The sequence below is a fragment of the Nerophis ophidion genome, linkage group LG16 (genome assembly GCF_033978795.1).
Source record: "Nerophis ophidion isolate RoL-2023_Sa linkage group LG16, RoL_Noph_v1.0, whole genome shotgun sequence".
Classification (NCBI taxonomy): Eukaryota; Metazoa; Chordata; class Actinopteri; order Syngnathiformes; family Syngnathidae; genus Nerophis; species Nerophis ophidion.
In genome coordinates, this window is record NC_084626.1 from 51,920,812 (window position 1) to 51,938,765 (window position 17,954).

The window sequence follows — 17,954 nt, forward strand, 5'->3', positions numbered from 1 at the left end:
GTTGATGCACATTTGGCAGCAATTCCAGCCTGAACTCCTTTTGAACACGATGCCACAAGCTTGACACGCTTATCTTTGGGCACTTTCTCTCATTCCTCTTTGCAGCACCTCTCTAGCTCCATCTGGTTGGATGGGAAGGTTTTCATCCAGGATGTCTCTGTGCATTGCTGCATTCATCTTTCCCTCTATCCTGATTAGCCCTGAAAACCATCCCCACAGAATGATGCTGCCACCACCACGCTTAACTGCAGGGGTGGTATTGGTCTAGTTTCCTCCAAACTTTCATGCCAAAGACTTCAACCTTTGTCTCATCAGACCAGATAATTTAGTTTTTCATGGTCTGAGAGTCTTTCAGGTGCATTTTGGCACTCTTTTTACTAGGAAATAGCTTCTGTCTGGCCACTCTACCGTACAGGACTGATTGATGGATTGTCCTTCTGGAAGGTTCTCCTCTCTCCACAGAGGAATGCTGTAGCTCTGACAGAGTGACCATGGTCTTGGTCACCTCCCAGACTTGACTAAGGTGAATGCAGCAATTTACAGAGACATCCTGGAGGAAAACCAACTGGGAGACTAGTCAGGGTCGAGGGAAAGATAAATGCAGCAATGTACAGAGACATCCTGGATGAAAACCAACTGCGAGACTAGTCAGGATAAAGGTAAAGATGACGGCAGCAATGTACAGAGACATCCTGACTGAAAACCAACTGGGAGACTAGTCAGGACAAGAGAGAAAGATGAATGCAGCAATGTACAAAGTCATCCTGGAGGAAAACCAACTGGGAGACTAGTCAGGATAGAGGGAAAGATAAATGCAGCAATGTACAGAGACATCTTGGATGAAAACCAACTGGGAGACTAGACAGGATAGAGGGAAAGATGAATGCATCAATGTACAGAGACTTCCTCGATGAAAACCAACTGGGAGACTAGTCAGGATAGAGGGAAAGATGAATGCCTCAATTTACAGAGACTTCCTCGATGAAAAACAACTGGGAGACTAGTCAGGACAAGAGAGAAATATAAATGCAGCAATGTACAAAGTCATTCTGGAGGAAAACCAACTGGGAGACTAGTCGGGATAGAGGAAAAGATGAACGCAGCAATGTACAGAGACATCCTGGATGAAAACCAACTGGGAGACTAGTCAGGACAGAGGGAAAGATGAATGCAGCAATGTACAGATATGGGAGACTCGTCAGGATAGAGGGAAATATGAATGCTGCAATGTACAGAGACATCCTGGATGAAAACCAACTGGCAGACTAGTCAGGACAGAGAGAAAGATGAATGCAGCAATGTACAGAGTCATCCTGGAGGAAAACCAACTAGGACACTTGTCAGGATAGAGAGAACGATGAATGCAGAAATGTACAGAGAGATCCTGGATGAAAAACCAACTGGGAGACTAGTCGCGATAGAGGGAAAGATGAATGCAACAATGTACAGAGACATCCTGGATGAAAACCTTCTCATCCAACCTGATGAAGCTTGAAAGTTGCTGCAAAGAGGAAGGAGAGACAGTGCCCAAAGATAGGTGTGCCAAGTTTGTGTCATCGTGTTCAAAAATACTTGACTTGCATCAACTAAGCATTGAGCAAATGCTGTCAATACTTATGTACAAGCCTTTCTTTTAGCCTTAATATATTTGCATAACTTAAAAAAAACAGTTTACATTGTCCTTACGGGGTATTGTGTGTAGAATTTTGAGGACAAAATGAATGTATTCCATTTTGGAATAAGGCTGGAGGATGACAACTTGTGGGATAAGTGGAGCGCTGTGAATACTTTGCGGGAGTCCGACATGTAGTTGTGAACTGTGCTTGGAAGTGTTTTTACTGGGCAGTGCTGGCGAGTCCAAGATGAAGTGCAATGTTTGTTCTGTGCAGTCCCACCAAGGTGCAGTTGCTCCCCCCGCTGGAGGCCGACCTGGCCCAGCAGCTGTCCCGCCTGAAAGTCAGCCGCACGCAGTCCAGCGCCACGTCCTCCACGCCGCAGCTGCGTGTCCACCGCCAGCTCTCCCTCAGGTACCTCCACACAAGTCCCGCTGCGGGGAAATTACCAAGATGTGATTTTTTTCCGTCTATAGTCAGAAATCCGTCTTTTTTTTTTATCTCTGTAAAAATATTTTTCGTTTTTTTTCCAACCTACAACGTGTGATAAAATCTCCATCCGTCTCTTTGCCACACTCGCCAACAACTACCATCCATCCATCCATCCATCCATCATCTTCCGCTTATCCGAGGTCGGGTCGCGGGGACAGCAACCTAAGCAGGGAAACCCAGACTTCCCTCTCCCCAGCCACTTCGTCCAGCTCTTCCCGGGGGATCCCGAGGCGTTCCCAGGCCAGCCGGGAGACATAGTCTTCCCAACGTGTCCTGGGTCTTCCCCGTGGCCTCCTACCAGCTGGACGTGCCCTAAACACCTCCCTAGGGAGGCGTTCGGGTGGCATCCTGACCAGATGCCCGAACCACCTCATCTGGCTCCTCTCCATGTGAAGGAGCATCAGCTTTACTTTGAGTTCCTCCCGGATGGCAGAGCTTCTCACCCTATCTCTAAGGGAGAGACAGGAAACTCATTTGGGCCGCTTGTACCCGTGATCTTATCCTTTCGGTCATGACCCAAAGCTCATGACCATAGGTGAGGATGGGAACATAGATCGACTGGTAAATTGAGAGCTTTGCCTTCCGGCTCAGCTCCTTCTTCACCACAACAGATCGGTACAACGTCCGCATTACTGAAGACGCCGCACCGATCCGCCTGTCGATCTCACCATCCACTCTTCCCTCACTCGTGAACAAGACTCCTAGGTACTTGAACTCCTCCACTTGGGGCAGGGTCTCCTCCCCAACCCGGAGATGTCACTCCACCCTTTTCCGGGCGAGAACCATGGACTCGGACTTGGAGGTGCTGATTCTCATTCCGGTCGCTTCACACTTGGCTGCAAACCGATCCAGTGAGAGCTGAAAATCCTGGCCAGATGAAGCCATCAGGACCACATCATCTGCAAAAAGCAGAGACCTAATCCTGCAGTCACCAAACCAGAACCCCTCAACGCCTTGACTGCGCCTAGAAATTCTGTCCATAAAAGTTATGAACAGAATGGGTGACAAAGGACAGCCTTGGTGGAGTCCAACCCTCACTGGAAACGGGTCCGACTTACCGCCAGCAATGCGGACCAAGCTCTGACACTGATCATACAGGGAGTGGACCGCCACAATAAGACAGTCCGATACCCCATACTCTCTGAGCACTCCCCACAGGACTTCCCGAGGGACACGGTCCAATGCCTTCTCCAAGTCCACAAAGCACATGTAGACTGGTTGGGCAAACTCCCATGCACCCTCAAGAACCCTGCCGAGAGTATAGAGCTGGTCCACAACAACTACCGTTTTCCCCTAAAATGTACGGTGTTTGATAATCCAGTGAGTAAAAACCACGGTTTTCCATTAAAAATGATGAACTTACAAATGGAAGCGACGTGGCTTAACTACAAAGCAGCGATTTCCGTAGCTTAGCTGTTTTTAGCATAAACATTTTATAAGGAGACGCATTATTGGCTGCTGTGACGCGAGAAATTGGCAATGAAGAAATTGTACGTGTGTATATGTATGTATGTGTGTGTGTGTGTGTGTGTGTGTGTATATTTATGTATATATTAAGGATGCACCGATTAATCATTAACCGAATATATTCGGCCGAATATGGCAAAAAAAGCCACATTCGGCCTTCGGTGGAATGAGTTAAAAACAAGGCCGAATAGTGGCGTGTGACGCAATTTTTTGAGGCGGTGACGCAATCAACCAACGTGCAGTGACGTTGGGATATGTTGTGTACCTGTATAAGTGTATGAGGTTACAATGTTGTGTACCTGTATAAGTGTATGAGGTTACATGCACACACTTATTGAGATTTAGTGGGGCCTCTGTTTACATTATTAGTCTGTTGTGTAGGCTACCTGTATAAGTGTATGAGGTTACATGCACACACTTATTGAGATTTAGTGGGGCCTCTGTTTACATTATTAGCCTGTTGTGTAGGCTACCTGTATAAGTGTATGAGGTTACATGCACACACTTATTGAGATTTAGTGGGGCCTCTGTTTACATTATTAGCCTGTTGTGTAGGCTACCTGTATAAGTGTATGAGGTTACAAGCACACACTTATTGAGATTTAGTGGGGCCTCTGTTTACATTATTAGCCTGTTGTGTAGGCTACCTGTATAAGTGTATGAGGTTACAAGCACACACTTATTGAGATTTACTTGAGCCTTCTGTTTACATTATTAGCATATCTACTGTGGCTAAGCAGACTTTTGCCAAAAGGACAATAATTCATTTGTTGTGGGTTTATATATATATATATATATATATATATATATATATATATATATATTTTTTTTTATATATATATATATTGAGGGATGAGAGGGAAGCCGACACTACTATATCGTGTGTGTCCCTTTTTCGGCGGATTTTTCCGCTAGTGCAGATCATTTTTTCAACTTGTAATGTAGTAATTTTGTGGGTTTATTAAAATTTGCTTTATATAGGGACGGCGTGGCGCAGTGGGAGAGTGGCCGTGCGCAACCCGAGGGTCCCTGGTTCAATCCCCACCTAGTACCAACCTCGTCACGTCCGTTGTGTCCTGAGCAAGACACTTCACCCTTGCTCCTGATGGGTGCTGGTTGGCGCCTTGCATGGCAGCTCCCTCCATCAGTGTGTGAATGTGTGTGTGAATGGGTAAATGTGGAAGTAGTGTCAAAGCGCTTTGTGTACCTTGAAGGTAGAAAAGCGCTATACAACTCCAACCCATTTATATATATATATATATATATAGTTTTGTACTCAATCAGAAACATCAGGCAGCTAAAATGTGCCCACCATGGATAAGTGTGAGGGGAGTTTTACATTTACAGTTTTACATCCCATCATACTTTGTAATGGATTCAGATGGGTGTAATTTAACATTTTTTTGGAGTGAGCAGGTTGTGTAATGTGAGCCCATGTGTGTCAATGAGCTGAATTACTCACATTGTCCACAAGATGGCAGCAAATGTGTGGCATTCACTCGTAGTGAAGATTAATTTAAAAACCACTCCTGATGTCATGCTTTGTCTGGAGAGTTTCGACACCCCCTGATTTAAAGTGTTTCCATACGAGTATATTGGTACCGGTACCAAAATGTATTTTGATACTTTTCAATACTTCTCTAAATAAAGGGGACCACAAAAAATGTCATTATTGGCTTTATTTGAACACAAAATGTTAGTGTACATGAAACATATGTTTATTATTGTCATTTAGTCCTTAAATAAAATAGTGAACATACTAGACAACTTCTGTGATAAGGTGGCAACTTGTCCAGGGTGTACGCTGCCTTCCGCCCGAATGCAGCTGATATAGGCTTCAGCGACCCCAAAAGGGACAAGCGGTAGAAAATGAATGGACTGGACAACTTGTCTTTTAGTAGTAAGTAAACAAACAAAGACTCCTAATTAGTCTGCAGTAACATATTGTGTAATTTATACACCTATTATTTTGTCAACTTTAAGAAGGACAAACTGTAAAAAATGATTATTAATCTACTTGTTCATTTACTGTTAATATCTGCTTATTTTCTGTTTCAACATGTTCTATCTACGCTTCTGTTCAAATGTAATAATCACTTATTCTTCTCTTCTTTGATACTCGACATTAGTTCTGGGTGATACCACACATTTAGGTATCGATCCGATACCAAGTAGTTCCAGGAATACACATTGGTCATATTCAAAGTCCAGGGACATATTTCCTGACTTTATAAACAGAACATGACATTTTTTTAAACGAAAAAAGATTTAGTGACGATAAAAAATATCAATATAATCATAGTAATATCGACTTGATACGCTCTTGTACTTGGTATCATTACAGTGGATGCCAGGTGTAGATCCATTAGTGGCGTTTGTTTACATTGTGACACCGGGTGAGCTATTGTATCCTCCTACAGTGTGTCGTGAAGCATGTTTAGCTATTCCTTGTCCTCCAGTGATAAAGATACTTCTAAGAAACATACTTTATTTGTCGCCATGGAGGCGAGGATTAGTGATTTAGAAGTATCTACAACACTGCAGATATTACCTCTTCCTGAGGGTGTTTCAGTGTTATAACTTCACCTTTATCTCTACTTTTTACAGCAAAATGCGTCCATTCTCCCTTTTTTGTCTACACACTGTGTCTGCTTGTAAGTACTCTGTGTGTGTGCGCTGCCAAACATGCTCCTCTGCTCGTAAAACCAGCAATGTCATGACTGTAAAATAAAAATAATGGGGAACCGGTTCTTTTCAAACAGAGTATAGTACCGTTTTGGACTCATTAGTACTTGGATACTATCCTAGTACCGGTATACCGTCGCGCTCAGTTTTTTGCCAGGATCTTGTACTGATGACCTCTATTTTACTGTTCCAACCTTTGAGCAAAGTCTTCATCTCCTCAACGGGGTTGAGGTCTAGACTCTGTGGCGTGCGGGAACGATCTTAATCTTGTTCTGGTGTTAATGTGCGCAGGATGTCCAACGAGTCCCCGCTCCTGATGGACAAGGAGCGTGGTCGCACCAGAGGTCCCAGGCGGCGACTGATCGAAGACAACACAACCCCGGCGGACGCTCCTCCCCTCCTGTTCAGTCGCGTAAACGACGCTTGGTCCGAGGACAGCAACTCCGAGCGCTCGTTTGCGTCCTACACCAGCTCGCCCACCGCACCCAGACACTACCACGCCGGGTTCTACCACAGTCCCAGGCTCCGGGGCCACCAGGTGTACCAAAACGAGGACGTGGTCTACCCGCCGTACGTGGACACGCCGTGGTCCTACCGCACCCGGCGGGCTCCCGGTCCTCCCGACGGCTACGAGTGCCGCTACCAAGAGGCCCCCGCGGCCCCGCAGAGAGCGCAGTGGCGTCTGGCTCCTGGCGGCGGACACTCGCCACAGTGGGATCCCCCGCAGCAGGTGGTCAGCGAGCAGCTGAAGTCCTGGCACCGGCGCAGTCAGCTCAAAGGACCCAGGTCGAGGTCGCTTGACAGGCAGGGAGCGGTCAGGGTGAAAAACACGGCGGCTCGGGAGCCGCCCCGGAACCAGAATCCGAGGTACCACGAGCAGGTAGGTAGACCTTCACCCACCATGTCTTCATAGGATCCCCAATTCTTGAAAGTACTTTGATTTTATTGCTCAGCGTTCACTTATATGGCACAATCCAAACAACCTTCCCTAGTCATGGTGAAAAAAATAATCTTGAATACTTGGCCATCTTTGAATGCCATACATTTGCTGCCATCTTGTGGACAATGTGAGTAATTTAAAGCAATGACCTTTGAAAATACTTTGATTTCATAGCTCAGCATTCACTTATTTAGACACAATCAACACAACCTTCCCTAGTCATGGTGCAAAATTAATCTTGAATACTTGGCCATCTTTTAATGCCATACATTTGCTGCCATCTAGTGGACAATGTGAGTAATTCAAATCAATGACCTTTGAAAATACTTTGATTTCATAGCTCAGCATTCACTTATTTAGACCCAATCCAAACAACCTTCCCTTGTCATGGTGAAAAAACTAATCTTGAATACTAGGCCATCTTTGAATGCCACATATTTGCTTCCATCTTGTGGATAATGTAAGTAATTCAAATCAATGACCTTTCAAAATACTTTGATTTCATAGTTTAGCGTTTACTTATATGACACAATCCAAACAACCTTCCCTAGTCATGGCGCAAAAACTAATCTTGAATACTAGGCCATCTTTGAATGCCGTACATTTGCTGCCATCTCGTGGACAATGACAGTAATTCAAAGCAATGTCCTTTGAAAATACTTTGATTTCATAGCTCAGCATTCACTTATTCAGACACAATCCAAACAACCTTCCCTTTTCATGGTGCAAAAATTAATCTTGAATACTAGGCCATTTTTTTAATGCCACATATTTGCTGCTATCTTGTGGAAAATGTGAGTAATTCAAATCAATGACCTTTGAAAATACTTTGATTTCATAGTTTAGCGTTTATTTATATGACACAATCCAAACAACCTTCCCTAGTCATGGTGCAAAATTAATCTTGAATACTTGGCCATCTTTTAATGCCATACATTTGCTGCCATCTATTGGACAATGTGAGTAATTCAAATCAATGACCTTTGAAAATACTTTGATTTCATAGCTCAGCATTCACTTATTTAGACCCAATCCAAACAACCTTCCCTTGTCATGGTGAAAAAACTAATCTTGAATACTAGGCCATTTTTTTAATGCCACATATTTGCTGCCATCTTGTGGACAATGTGAGTAATTCAAATCAATGACCTTTGAAAATACTTTGATTTCGTAGCTCAGCATTCACTTATTTAGACACAATCCAAACAACCTTACCTTGTCATGGTGCAAAAACTAATCTTGACTACTAGGCCATTTTTTTAATGCCACATATTTGCTGCCATCTTGTGGACAATGTGAGTAATTCAAATCAATGACCTTTGAAAATACTTTGATTTCATTGTTTAGCGTTTACTTATATGACACAATCCAAACAACCTTCCCTAGTCATGGTGCAAAAATTAATCTTGAATACTTGTCCATCTTTGAATGCCATACATTTGCTGCCATCTTGTGGACAATGTGAGTAATTCAAATCAATGACCTTTGAAAATACTTTGATTTCATAGTTTAGCGTTTATTTATATGACACAATCCAAACAACCTTCCCTAGTCATGGTGCAACAATTAATCTTGAATACTAGGCCATTTTTTAATGCCACATATTTGCTGCCATCTAGTGGACAATGTGAGTAATTCAAATCAATGACCTTTGAAAATGCTTTGATTTCATAGTTTAGCGTTTACTTATATGACACAATCCAAACAACCATCCCTAGTCATGGTGCAAAAACTAATCTTGAATACTAGGCCATCTTTGAATGCCACACATTTGCTGCCATCTTGTGGATAATGTAAGTAATTCAAATCAATGACCTTTGAAAATACTTTGATTTCATAGTTTAGCGTTTACTTATATGACACAATCCAAACAACCTTCCCTAGTCATGGTGCAAAAACTAATCTTTGTATGTCAGCAGGTCATCCAAAGAAGAGATCTTCAGATGTCTGCCGACGACTCTCAAGAACCCTGGCTGGTGGACCATAGCACTCACTATGTGAGCCAAGTGTGAAACCTGGACTCCTCTCAGGATCCAACTGGATTACCTGCCAACAAATCACTTTGGAATTCAAGGCCAGAAGAAATTTTTGGCAGATTTCTCGTGCCTTTGAGGAAACTAATCAACTGAAGAGTTGAGTAAGCACAACTCACGTCTGAGGGGGGGATATACCAGACTTTCGGGGCTATAGTGCGCACATTTTTAAAGAAATAAATATTTTTACACAGGACTGAAAACCACAGATGTTTTGTAAATGTTTATTTACACACCTTTAATCGTTTACAAAAGGCAGTAAAACGGCTGATCAAACAAAACATAAGTCATCGTCATGGCCCCAAGTTAGCTCTCCAGTCAGCTAAACAGATTTTATTTACACACCTTTAATTGTTTACAAAAGGCAGTAAAACAGCTGATCAAACAAAACATAAGTCATCGTCATGGCCCCGAATTAGCTCTCCAGTCAGCTAAACAGACTGAATAACGTCTAAATCGTCCAGAAAAGATAGCCCATAGTAGCGTATTTTCCGGACTATAAAGCGCACCGATATTCAAGCCACACCCACTAGATTTTTTGAAAATAAAATGGTTCCATATATATGCCGCATCGGACTATAAGTCCAAGATATATCCTTGGTGAAGAAATATTTTGTAAATGTTTATTTACACACTTTAATTGTTCCCAAACGGTGTCTGTAACAAGGCAGTAAAACGGCTGATCAAACAAAACAGAAGTCACCGTCATGGACCCTCTAGCTGCGGAAGCAAGCTCTCCAGTCAGCTAAACAGACTCAATAACGTCTAAATCGTCCAGAAAAGATAGCCCATAGTAGCGTATTTTCCGGACTATAAAGCGCACCGATATTCAAGCCACACCCACTAGATTTTTTGAAAATAAAATGTTTCCATATATTAGTTTCCAATAAGTCGCATATATTTACATTAGCAAATGTGTTATTTAGACAGAAATATTCTGTAAATGTTTAATTACACACCTTAATTGTTTCCAAACGGTGTCTGTGACAAGGCAGTAAAACGGCTGATCAAACAAAACAGAAGTCTCCGTCATGGACCCTGTAGCTATGGAAGCTAGCTCTCCAGTCAGCTAAACAGACTCAATAATGTCTAAATCGTCCAGAAAAGATAGTCCATGGTAGCGTATTTTCTGGACTATAGAGCACGTCGATATCTAAGCCAGACCCATTACATTTTTTGAAAATAAAATGTTTCCATATATAAGCCGCATCGGACTACAAGTCTAAGATATATACTTTGTGAAGAAATATTCTGTAAATGTTTATTTACACACCTTCATTGTTTCCAAACGGTGTCTGTAATAGGGCAGTAAAACGGCTGATCAAACAAAACAGAAGTCACCGTCATGGACCCGCTAGCACAATACCTCCACGGTGACGTTTTGGTGGATTTACTGAGGAATTTGTGAAAATGAAACCATTCTAAGTTAATAATACTAACACAGACACTTATAAACGTGTTAGCATATTAGCTAAGGCTAACGACTCTGGCGTGATTACATTACGATGGAACGTACGAATGAAAACTCTCCTACAGACATCACAGCTGGGACACTTTAGTAAGTCGGAATTGTTTTAGTTATATTGTAAAAGCTACAAATGCTGATGAATGAAGAACATTTACGAGTAGAAACGCTATGGACGCCTGCAGGCAGCCAACTGGTCCCCAAAACGTCGGCACAGCGCCAACATTTACACAATATTTGTTGAACACAAAACATTATCAGCAATCCATCAAAGTTTATTTATGTAGCCCTTAATCACGAGTGTCTCAAAGGGCTGTCAAAGCCACAACGACATCAGGGCAAGGAAAAACTCAACCCAATGGGAAAATGAGAGTGTGAGAGTCCAGTCCATAGTGGATCTAACATAACAGCGTGAGAGTCCAGTCCATAGTGGATCTAACATAATGGTGAGAGTCCAGTCCATAGTGGATCTAACATAATAGTGAGAGTCCAGTCCATAGTGGATCTAACATAATAGTGAGAGTCCAGTCCATAGTGGATCTAACATAATAGTGAGAGAGTCCAGTCCATAGTGGATCTAACATAATAGTGAGAGTCCAGTCCATAGTGGATCTAACATAATAGTGAGAGTCCAGTCCATAGTGGATCTAACATAATAGTGTGAGAGTCCAGTCCATAGTGGATCTAACATAATAGTGAGAGTCCAGTCCATAGTGGATCTAACATAATAGTGTGAGAGTCCAGTCCATAGTGGATCTAACATAATAGTGTGAGAGTCCAGTCCATAGTGGATCTAACATAATAGTGAGAGTCCAGTCCATAGTGGATCTAACATAATAGTGAGAGTCCAGTCCATAGTGGATCTAACATAATAGTGAGAGTCCAGTCCATAGTGGATCTAACATAATAGTGTGAGAGTCCAGTCCATAGTGGATCTAACATAACAGCGTGAGAGTCCAGTCCATAGTGGATCTAACAAAATTAGTGAGAGTCCAGTCCATAGTGGATCTAACATAACAGCGTGAGAGTCCAGTCCATAGTGGATCTAACATAATAGTGAGAGTCCAGTCCATAGTGGATCTAACATAATAGTGAGAGTCCAGTCCATAGTGGATCTAACATAATAGTGAGAGTCCAGTCCATAGTGGATCTAACATAATAGTGTGAGAGTCCAGTCCATAGCGGATCTAACATAATAGTGTGAGAGTCCAGTCCATAGTGGATGTAACATAATAGTGTGATAGTCCAGTCCATAGTGGATCTAACATAATAGTGAGAGTCCAGTCCATAGTGGATCTAACATAATAGTGAGAGTCCAGTCCATAGTGGAGCTAACATAATAGTGTGATAGTCCAGTCCATAGTGGATGTAACATAATAGTGTGATAGTCCAGTCCATAGTGGATCTAACATAATAGTGAGAGTCCAGTCCATAGTGGATCTAACATAATAGTGTGAGAGTCCAGTCCATAGTGGATCTAACATAATAATTAGAGTCCAGTCTATAGTGGATCTAACATAATAGTGAGAGTCCAGTCCTTAGTGGATCTAACATAATAGTGACAGTCCAGTCCATAGTGGATCTAACATAATAGTGAAAGTCCAGTCCATAGTGGATCTAACATAATAGTGAGAGTCCAGTCCATAATGGATCTAACATAATATTGAGAGTCCAGTCCATAGTGGAACTAACATAATAGTAAAAGAGTCCAGTCCATAGTGGATCTAACATATTAGTGTGATAGTACAGCTCATAGTGGATCTAACATAATAGTGAGAGTCAAGTCCATAGTGGATCTAGTTAATAATGTGATAGTCCAGTCCATAGTGGATCTAACATAATAGTGAGGGTCAAGTCCATAGTGGATCTAGTTAATAATGTGATAGTCCAGTAAATAGTGGATCTAGTTAATAATGTGATAGTCCAGTCCATAGTGGATCTAGTTATAATGTGATAGTCCAGTCCATAGTGGATCTAGTTATAATGTGATAGTCCAGTCCATAGTGGATCTAGTTAATAATGTGATAGTCCAGTCCATAGTGGATCTAGTTATAATGTGATAGTCCAGTCCATAGTGGATCTAGTTATAATGTGATAGTCCAGTCCATAGTGGATCTAGTTATAATGTGATAGTCCAGTCCATAGTGGATCTAGTTATAATGTGATAGTCCAGTCCATAGTGGATCTAGTTAATAATGTGATAGTCCAGTCCATAGTGGATCTAGTTAATAATGTGATAGTCCAGTCCATAGTGGATCTAGTTATAATGTGATAGTCCAGTCCATAGTGGATCTAGTTATAATGTGATAGTCCAGTCCATAGTGGATCTAGTTATAATGTGATAGTCCAGTCCATAGTGGATCTAGTTAATAATGTGATAGTCCAGTCCATAGTGGATCTAGTTAATAATGTGATAGTCCAGTCCATAGTGGTTCCACCAGGGGTCATCTTCAATGTAGTCAAGTCAGCATCGCAGAGATGTCGTCGTTCATGGTCGTCGGCCAAGAAAAATCCATAAATTAGGTGCGTAGTTCTGTAAGCCGCAGGGTTCAAAGCGTATGGGGAAAAAAGTAGCGGCTTATAGTCCGGAAAAGACGGTAAAACTGGTCGGATTTTCTTGCGTTACGTGTCACAAACTTCACAGGAAAATGAACTGAAAATGATTGACTGCAATAAAACTATTCTGGTGGCCATCCAGCAGTTCTGCTTGAACTTGTTGACCACTTCTCTTCACAAAACTGGTGCAGTTCAGCTAAATGTGTGGCTTTTCTGACATGGACTTGTTTCTTCAGCATTGTCCACACGCTTTAAGTCAGCACTTTGGGAAGGCCGTTATAAAACTTTCATTCTAGTCTGACGCCTCAGTCGACGGTCCCCTGAACGCATCAGTGGACGGTCCCCTGAACGCCTCACGAGACAATCCCCTGCACGCCTCACTGGATGGTCCCCTGAACGCCTCACTAGGCAGTCCCCTGAACGCCTCACTAGGCGGTCCCCTGAACGCCTCACTAGGCGGTCCCCTGAACGCCTCACTAGGCGGTCCCCTGAACGCCTCACTAGGCGGTCCCCTGAACGCCTCACTAGGCGGTCCCCTGAACGCCTCACTAGGCGGTCCCCTGAACGCCTCAGTAGACGGTCCCCTGAACGCCTCACGAGACAATCCCCTGAACGCCTCACGAGACAATCCCCTGCACGCCTCACTGGATGGTCCCCTGAACGCCTCACGAGACAATCCCCTGCACGCCTCACTGGATGGTCCCCTGGACGCCTCACGAGACAATCCCCTGCACGCCTCACTGGATGGTCCCCTGAACGCCTCACTAGGCAGTCCCCTGAACGCCTCACTAGGCGGTCCCCTGAACGCCTCACTAGGCGGTCCCCTGAACGCCTCACTAGGCGGTCCCCTGAACGCCTCACTAGGCGGTCCCCTGAACGCCTCAGTAGACGGTCCCCTGAACGCCTCACGAGACAATCCCCTGAACGTCTCACGAGACGGCCCCCTGAACGCCTCACGAGACAATCCCCTGAACGCCTCACTAGGCGGTCCCCTGAACGCCTCACGAGACGGCCACCTGAACGCCTCACGAGACAATCCGCTGCACGCCTCACTGGATGGTCCCCTGAACGCCTCACTAGGCGGTCCCCTGAACGCCTCACTAGGCGGTCCCCTGAACGCCTCACTGGATGGTCCCCTGAACGCCTCACTAGGCGGTCCCCTGAACGCCTCACTAGGCGGTCCCCTGAACACATCAGTAGACGGTCCCCTGAACGCCTCATGAGACGGCCCCCTGAACGTCTCACGAGACAATCCCCTGAACGTCTCACGAGACGGCCCCCTGAACGCCTCACGAGACAATCCCCTGCACGCCTCACTAGGCGGTCCCCTGAACGTCTCACAAGACAATCCACTGAACGTCTCATGAGACAATCCACTGAACGTCTCATGAGACAATCCACTGAACGTCTCATGAGACGTTCCCCTGAATGCCTCACTAGGCGGTCCCCTGAACGCCTCACTAGGCGGTCCCCTGAACGCCTCACTAGGCGGTCCCCTGAACACCTCACAAGACGGCCCCCTGAACGTCTCACAAGACAATCCACTGAACGTCTCACGAGACGGTCCCCTGAACGCCTCAGTAGATGGTCCCCTGAACACCTCACTGGACGGTCCCCTGAACGCCTCATGAGACGGTCCCCTGAACGCCTCAGTAGACGGTCCCCTTAACGCCTCACTAGACAATCCCCTGAACGCCTCACTAGACAATCCCCTGAACGCCTCACTAGACAATCCCCTGAACGCCTCACTAGACAATCCCCTGAACGCATCAGTAGACGGTCCCCTGAACGCCTCACCAGACGGTCCCCTGAACGCCTCACCAGACAATCCCCTGAACGCCTCACCAGACAATCCCCTGAACGCCTCACTAGACGGTCCCCTAAACGCCTCACTAGACGGTCCCCTGAATGCCTGACGAGACGGTCCCCTGAACGCCTCACGAGACGGTCCCCTAAACGCCTCACTAGGCGGTCCCCTGAACGCCTCACTAGGCGGTCCCCTGAACGCCTCACTAGGCGGTCCCCTGAACACCTCACAAGACGGCCCCCTGAACGTCTCACAAGACAATCCACTGAACGTCTCACGAGACGGTCCCCTGAACGCCTCAGTAGATGGTCCCCTGAACACCTCACTGGACGGTCCCCTGAACGCCTCATGAGACGGTCCCCTGAACGCCTCAGTAGACGGTCCCCTTAACGCCTCACTAGACAATCCCCTGAACGCCTCACTAGACAATCCCCTGAACGCCTCACTAGACAATCCCCTGAACGCCTCACTAGACAATCCCCTGAACGCATCAGTAGACGGTCCCCTGAACGCCTCACCAGACGGTCCCCTGAACGCCTCACCAGACAATCCCCTGAACGCCTCACTAGACGGTCCCCTAAACGCCTCACTAGACGGTCCCCTGAATGCCTGACGAGACGGTCCCCTGAACGCCTCACGAGACGGTCCCCTAAACGCCTCACTAGACGTTCCCCTGAATGCCTCACTAGGCGGTCCCCTGAACGCCTCACTAGGCGGTCCCCTGAACGCCTCACTAGGCGGTCCCCTGAACGCCTCACAAGACGGCCTCCTGAACGTCTCACAAGACAATCCACTGAACGTCTCACGAGACGGTCCCCTGAACGCCTCAGTAGATGGTCCTTTGAACACCTCACTGGACGGTCCCCTGAACGCCTCATGAGACGGTCCCCTGAACGCCTCATGAGACGGTCCCCTGAACGCCTCAGTAGACGGTCCCCTTAACGCCTCACTAGACAATCCCCTGAACGCCTCACTAGACAATCCCCTGAACGCCTCACTAGACAATCCCCTGAACGCCTCACTAGACAATCCCCTGAACGCATCAGTAGACGGTCCCCTGAACGCCTCACCAGACGGTCCCCTGAACGCCTCACCAGACAATCCCCTGAACGCCTCACTAGACGGTCCCCTAAACGCCTGACGAGACGGTCCCCTGAATGCCTCACGAGACGGTCCCCTGAACGCCTCACTAGACGGTCCCCTAAACGCCTGACGAGACAGTCCCCTGAACGCCTCACCAGTAGTGCAATGTGTACTTGCCTCCAGGCCAGGACGTGTTCTTATTCCCATGTACTTAATTATTTTAAAAAGACCACCCGGCACACCAGAAAAAAAAGACTTGGCAGCCGCGTACGTCCGACTTGCGAGAGCCGACACCAGAACGCCGACAAAAGTCCGCCACACAAATCCAAATAGAGCTTTTATTTATCTGTTAACTTCTTGTGACTGGTGACTATCAGGACTGGAGTGGGACTTGAAAAGGTGTGAAGGTGAATAGTGAGCACATGAAGGACAAAATCATCCTTCCTTATCTGCCTTTTTACTGTCTTTTATTTGTTTGTCATTTAAGGACTTTTAGGTAGAAAATAGAGCAGCTGTTGTAATTTCATGACAATGTTTACCTGGGGAATAAAGACTTTTGCGTAAGGCTTGGCTTTATTTTGAAAGTTTGCCTTAACGACTCGTGTCACAACATGTGTGACTTGCTGAATGATGACAAAAGATATTTGTCTAAATATTTCCTTTTTTTGCAAATAACTGCACAGAATAAACAGAACCTGCTGACTCGGGGACAAAAAAAATGTTTGATTGCAGGGAGAATTTATTATTATTTAACACCTGCACTTTTGCAAAACATTCATTAAGTTTTGAGGTGTTTTCACGTGAAAGGAGAGAACATTTAGTGTGTTTGTGTGGGAAAATACACCAGAAAACTGACTTTACTTGCAATTTCTTATCCAAAAATGTGATATTTACAGATGTGTATTTTTTTTAAATCAGATACATGTCCTTCAAAGAGTTTCAAACTATGAATTATTCAAAAATTATTAATTTTCGCAAAAAATAACTTTGTGTATTTTTTAAATGAGAATTATACATTTTAGGCAAAAAAATAACTTGGCGTATTTTTAAAAAAAAACATACAAGTCCCTTAAAGAGTTGCAAACTATTATTCGAAAATTATTACCGGTAATTTTAGCAAAAAATAACTATTTTAGTGTATTTTTAAAATCAGATACAAGTCCCTCACAGAGTTGCAAACTTAATTATTCAAAATTATTAATTTTAGCAAAAAATAGCTGTTAGAGTATTTTTTTTTATCAGACACAAGTCCCTTAAAGAGTTGAAACTATTAATTGTTCAGAATTATACATTTTAGCAATAAATAACTTGGTGTATTTTTTAAAAACATACAAGTCCCTTAAAGAGTTGCAAATTATTATTCAAAAATTATTAATTTTAGCAAAAAAAAAACTATTAGTGTATTTTTTTTAAATCATATACAAGTCCCTCAAAGAGTTGCAAACTATTAATTATTCAAAATTATTAAGTTTAGAAAAATATAACTTAGTGTATTTTTTTAAAACATACAAGTCCCTTAAAGAGTTACAAACTATTATTCAAAAATCATTAATTTTAGCAAAAAATAACTATCTTTTAAATGAGAATTATACATTTCAGCAAAAAAATAACAGCGTATTTTTTTAAAAACAAACAAGTCCCTTAAAGAGTTGCAAACTATTAGACGGTCCCCTGAACGCCTCACTAGACAGTCCCCTGAACGTCTCACTAGACGGTGCCCTGAACGCCTCACGGGATGGTCCCCTGAACGCCTCACTAGACGGTCCCCTGAACGCCTCACTAGACGGTCCCCTGAACGCCTCACTAGACAGTC

General features: G+C 44.2%; 1 protein-coding gene across 5 annotated transcripts in view; it reads left to right on the forward strand.

Moving 5' to 3' along the window:
• Window positions 1–16,705, forward strand: part of inavab (innate immunity activator b) — a 90,856-nt gene extending 74,151 nt beyond the window's left edge. For 4 of the 5 annotated variants that reach the window (XM_061875478.1, XM_061875477.1, XM_061875479.1 and 1 more), the window contains 3 exons: window positions 1,890–2,027; window positions 6,549–7,137; window positions 9,114–16,705. In XM_061875478.1, coding sequence (XP_061731462.1) covers window positions 1,890–2,027; window positions 6,549–7,137; window positions 9,114–9,209 — 823 coding nt within the window. In that variant the 3' untranslated portion in view covers window positions 9,210–16,705. The remainder of the gene's footprint in view (window positions 1–1,889; window positions 2,028–6,548; window positions 7,138–9,113) is intronic. The other variant, XM_061875481.1, reaches the window with a different exon arrangement.
• Window positions 16,706–17,954: the final 1,249 nt, after the last annotated feature.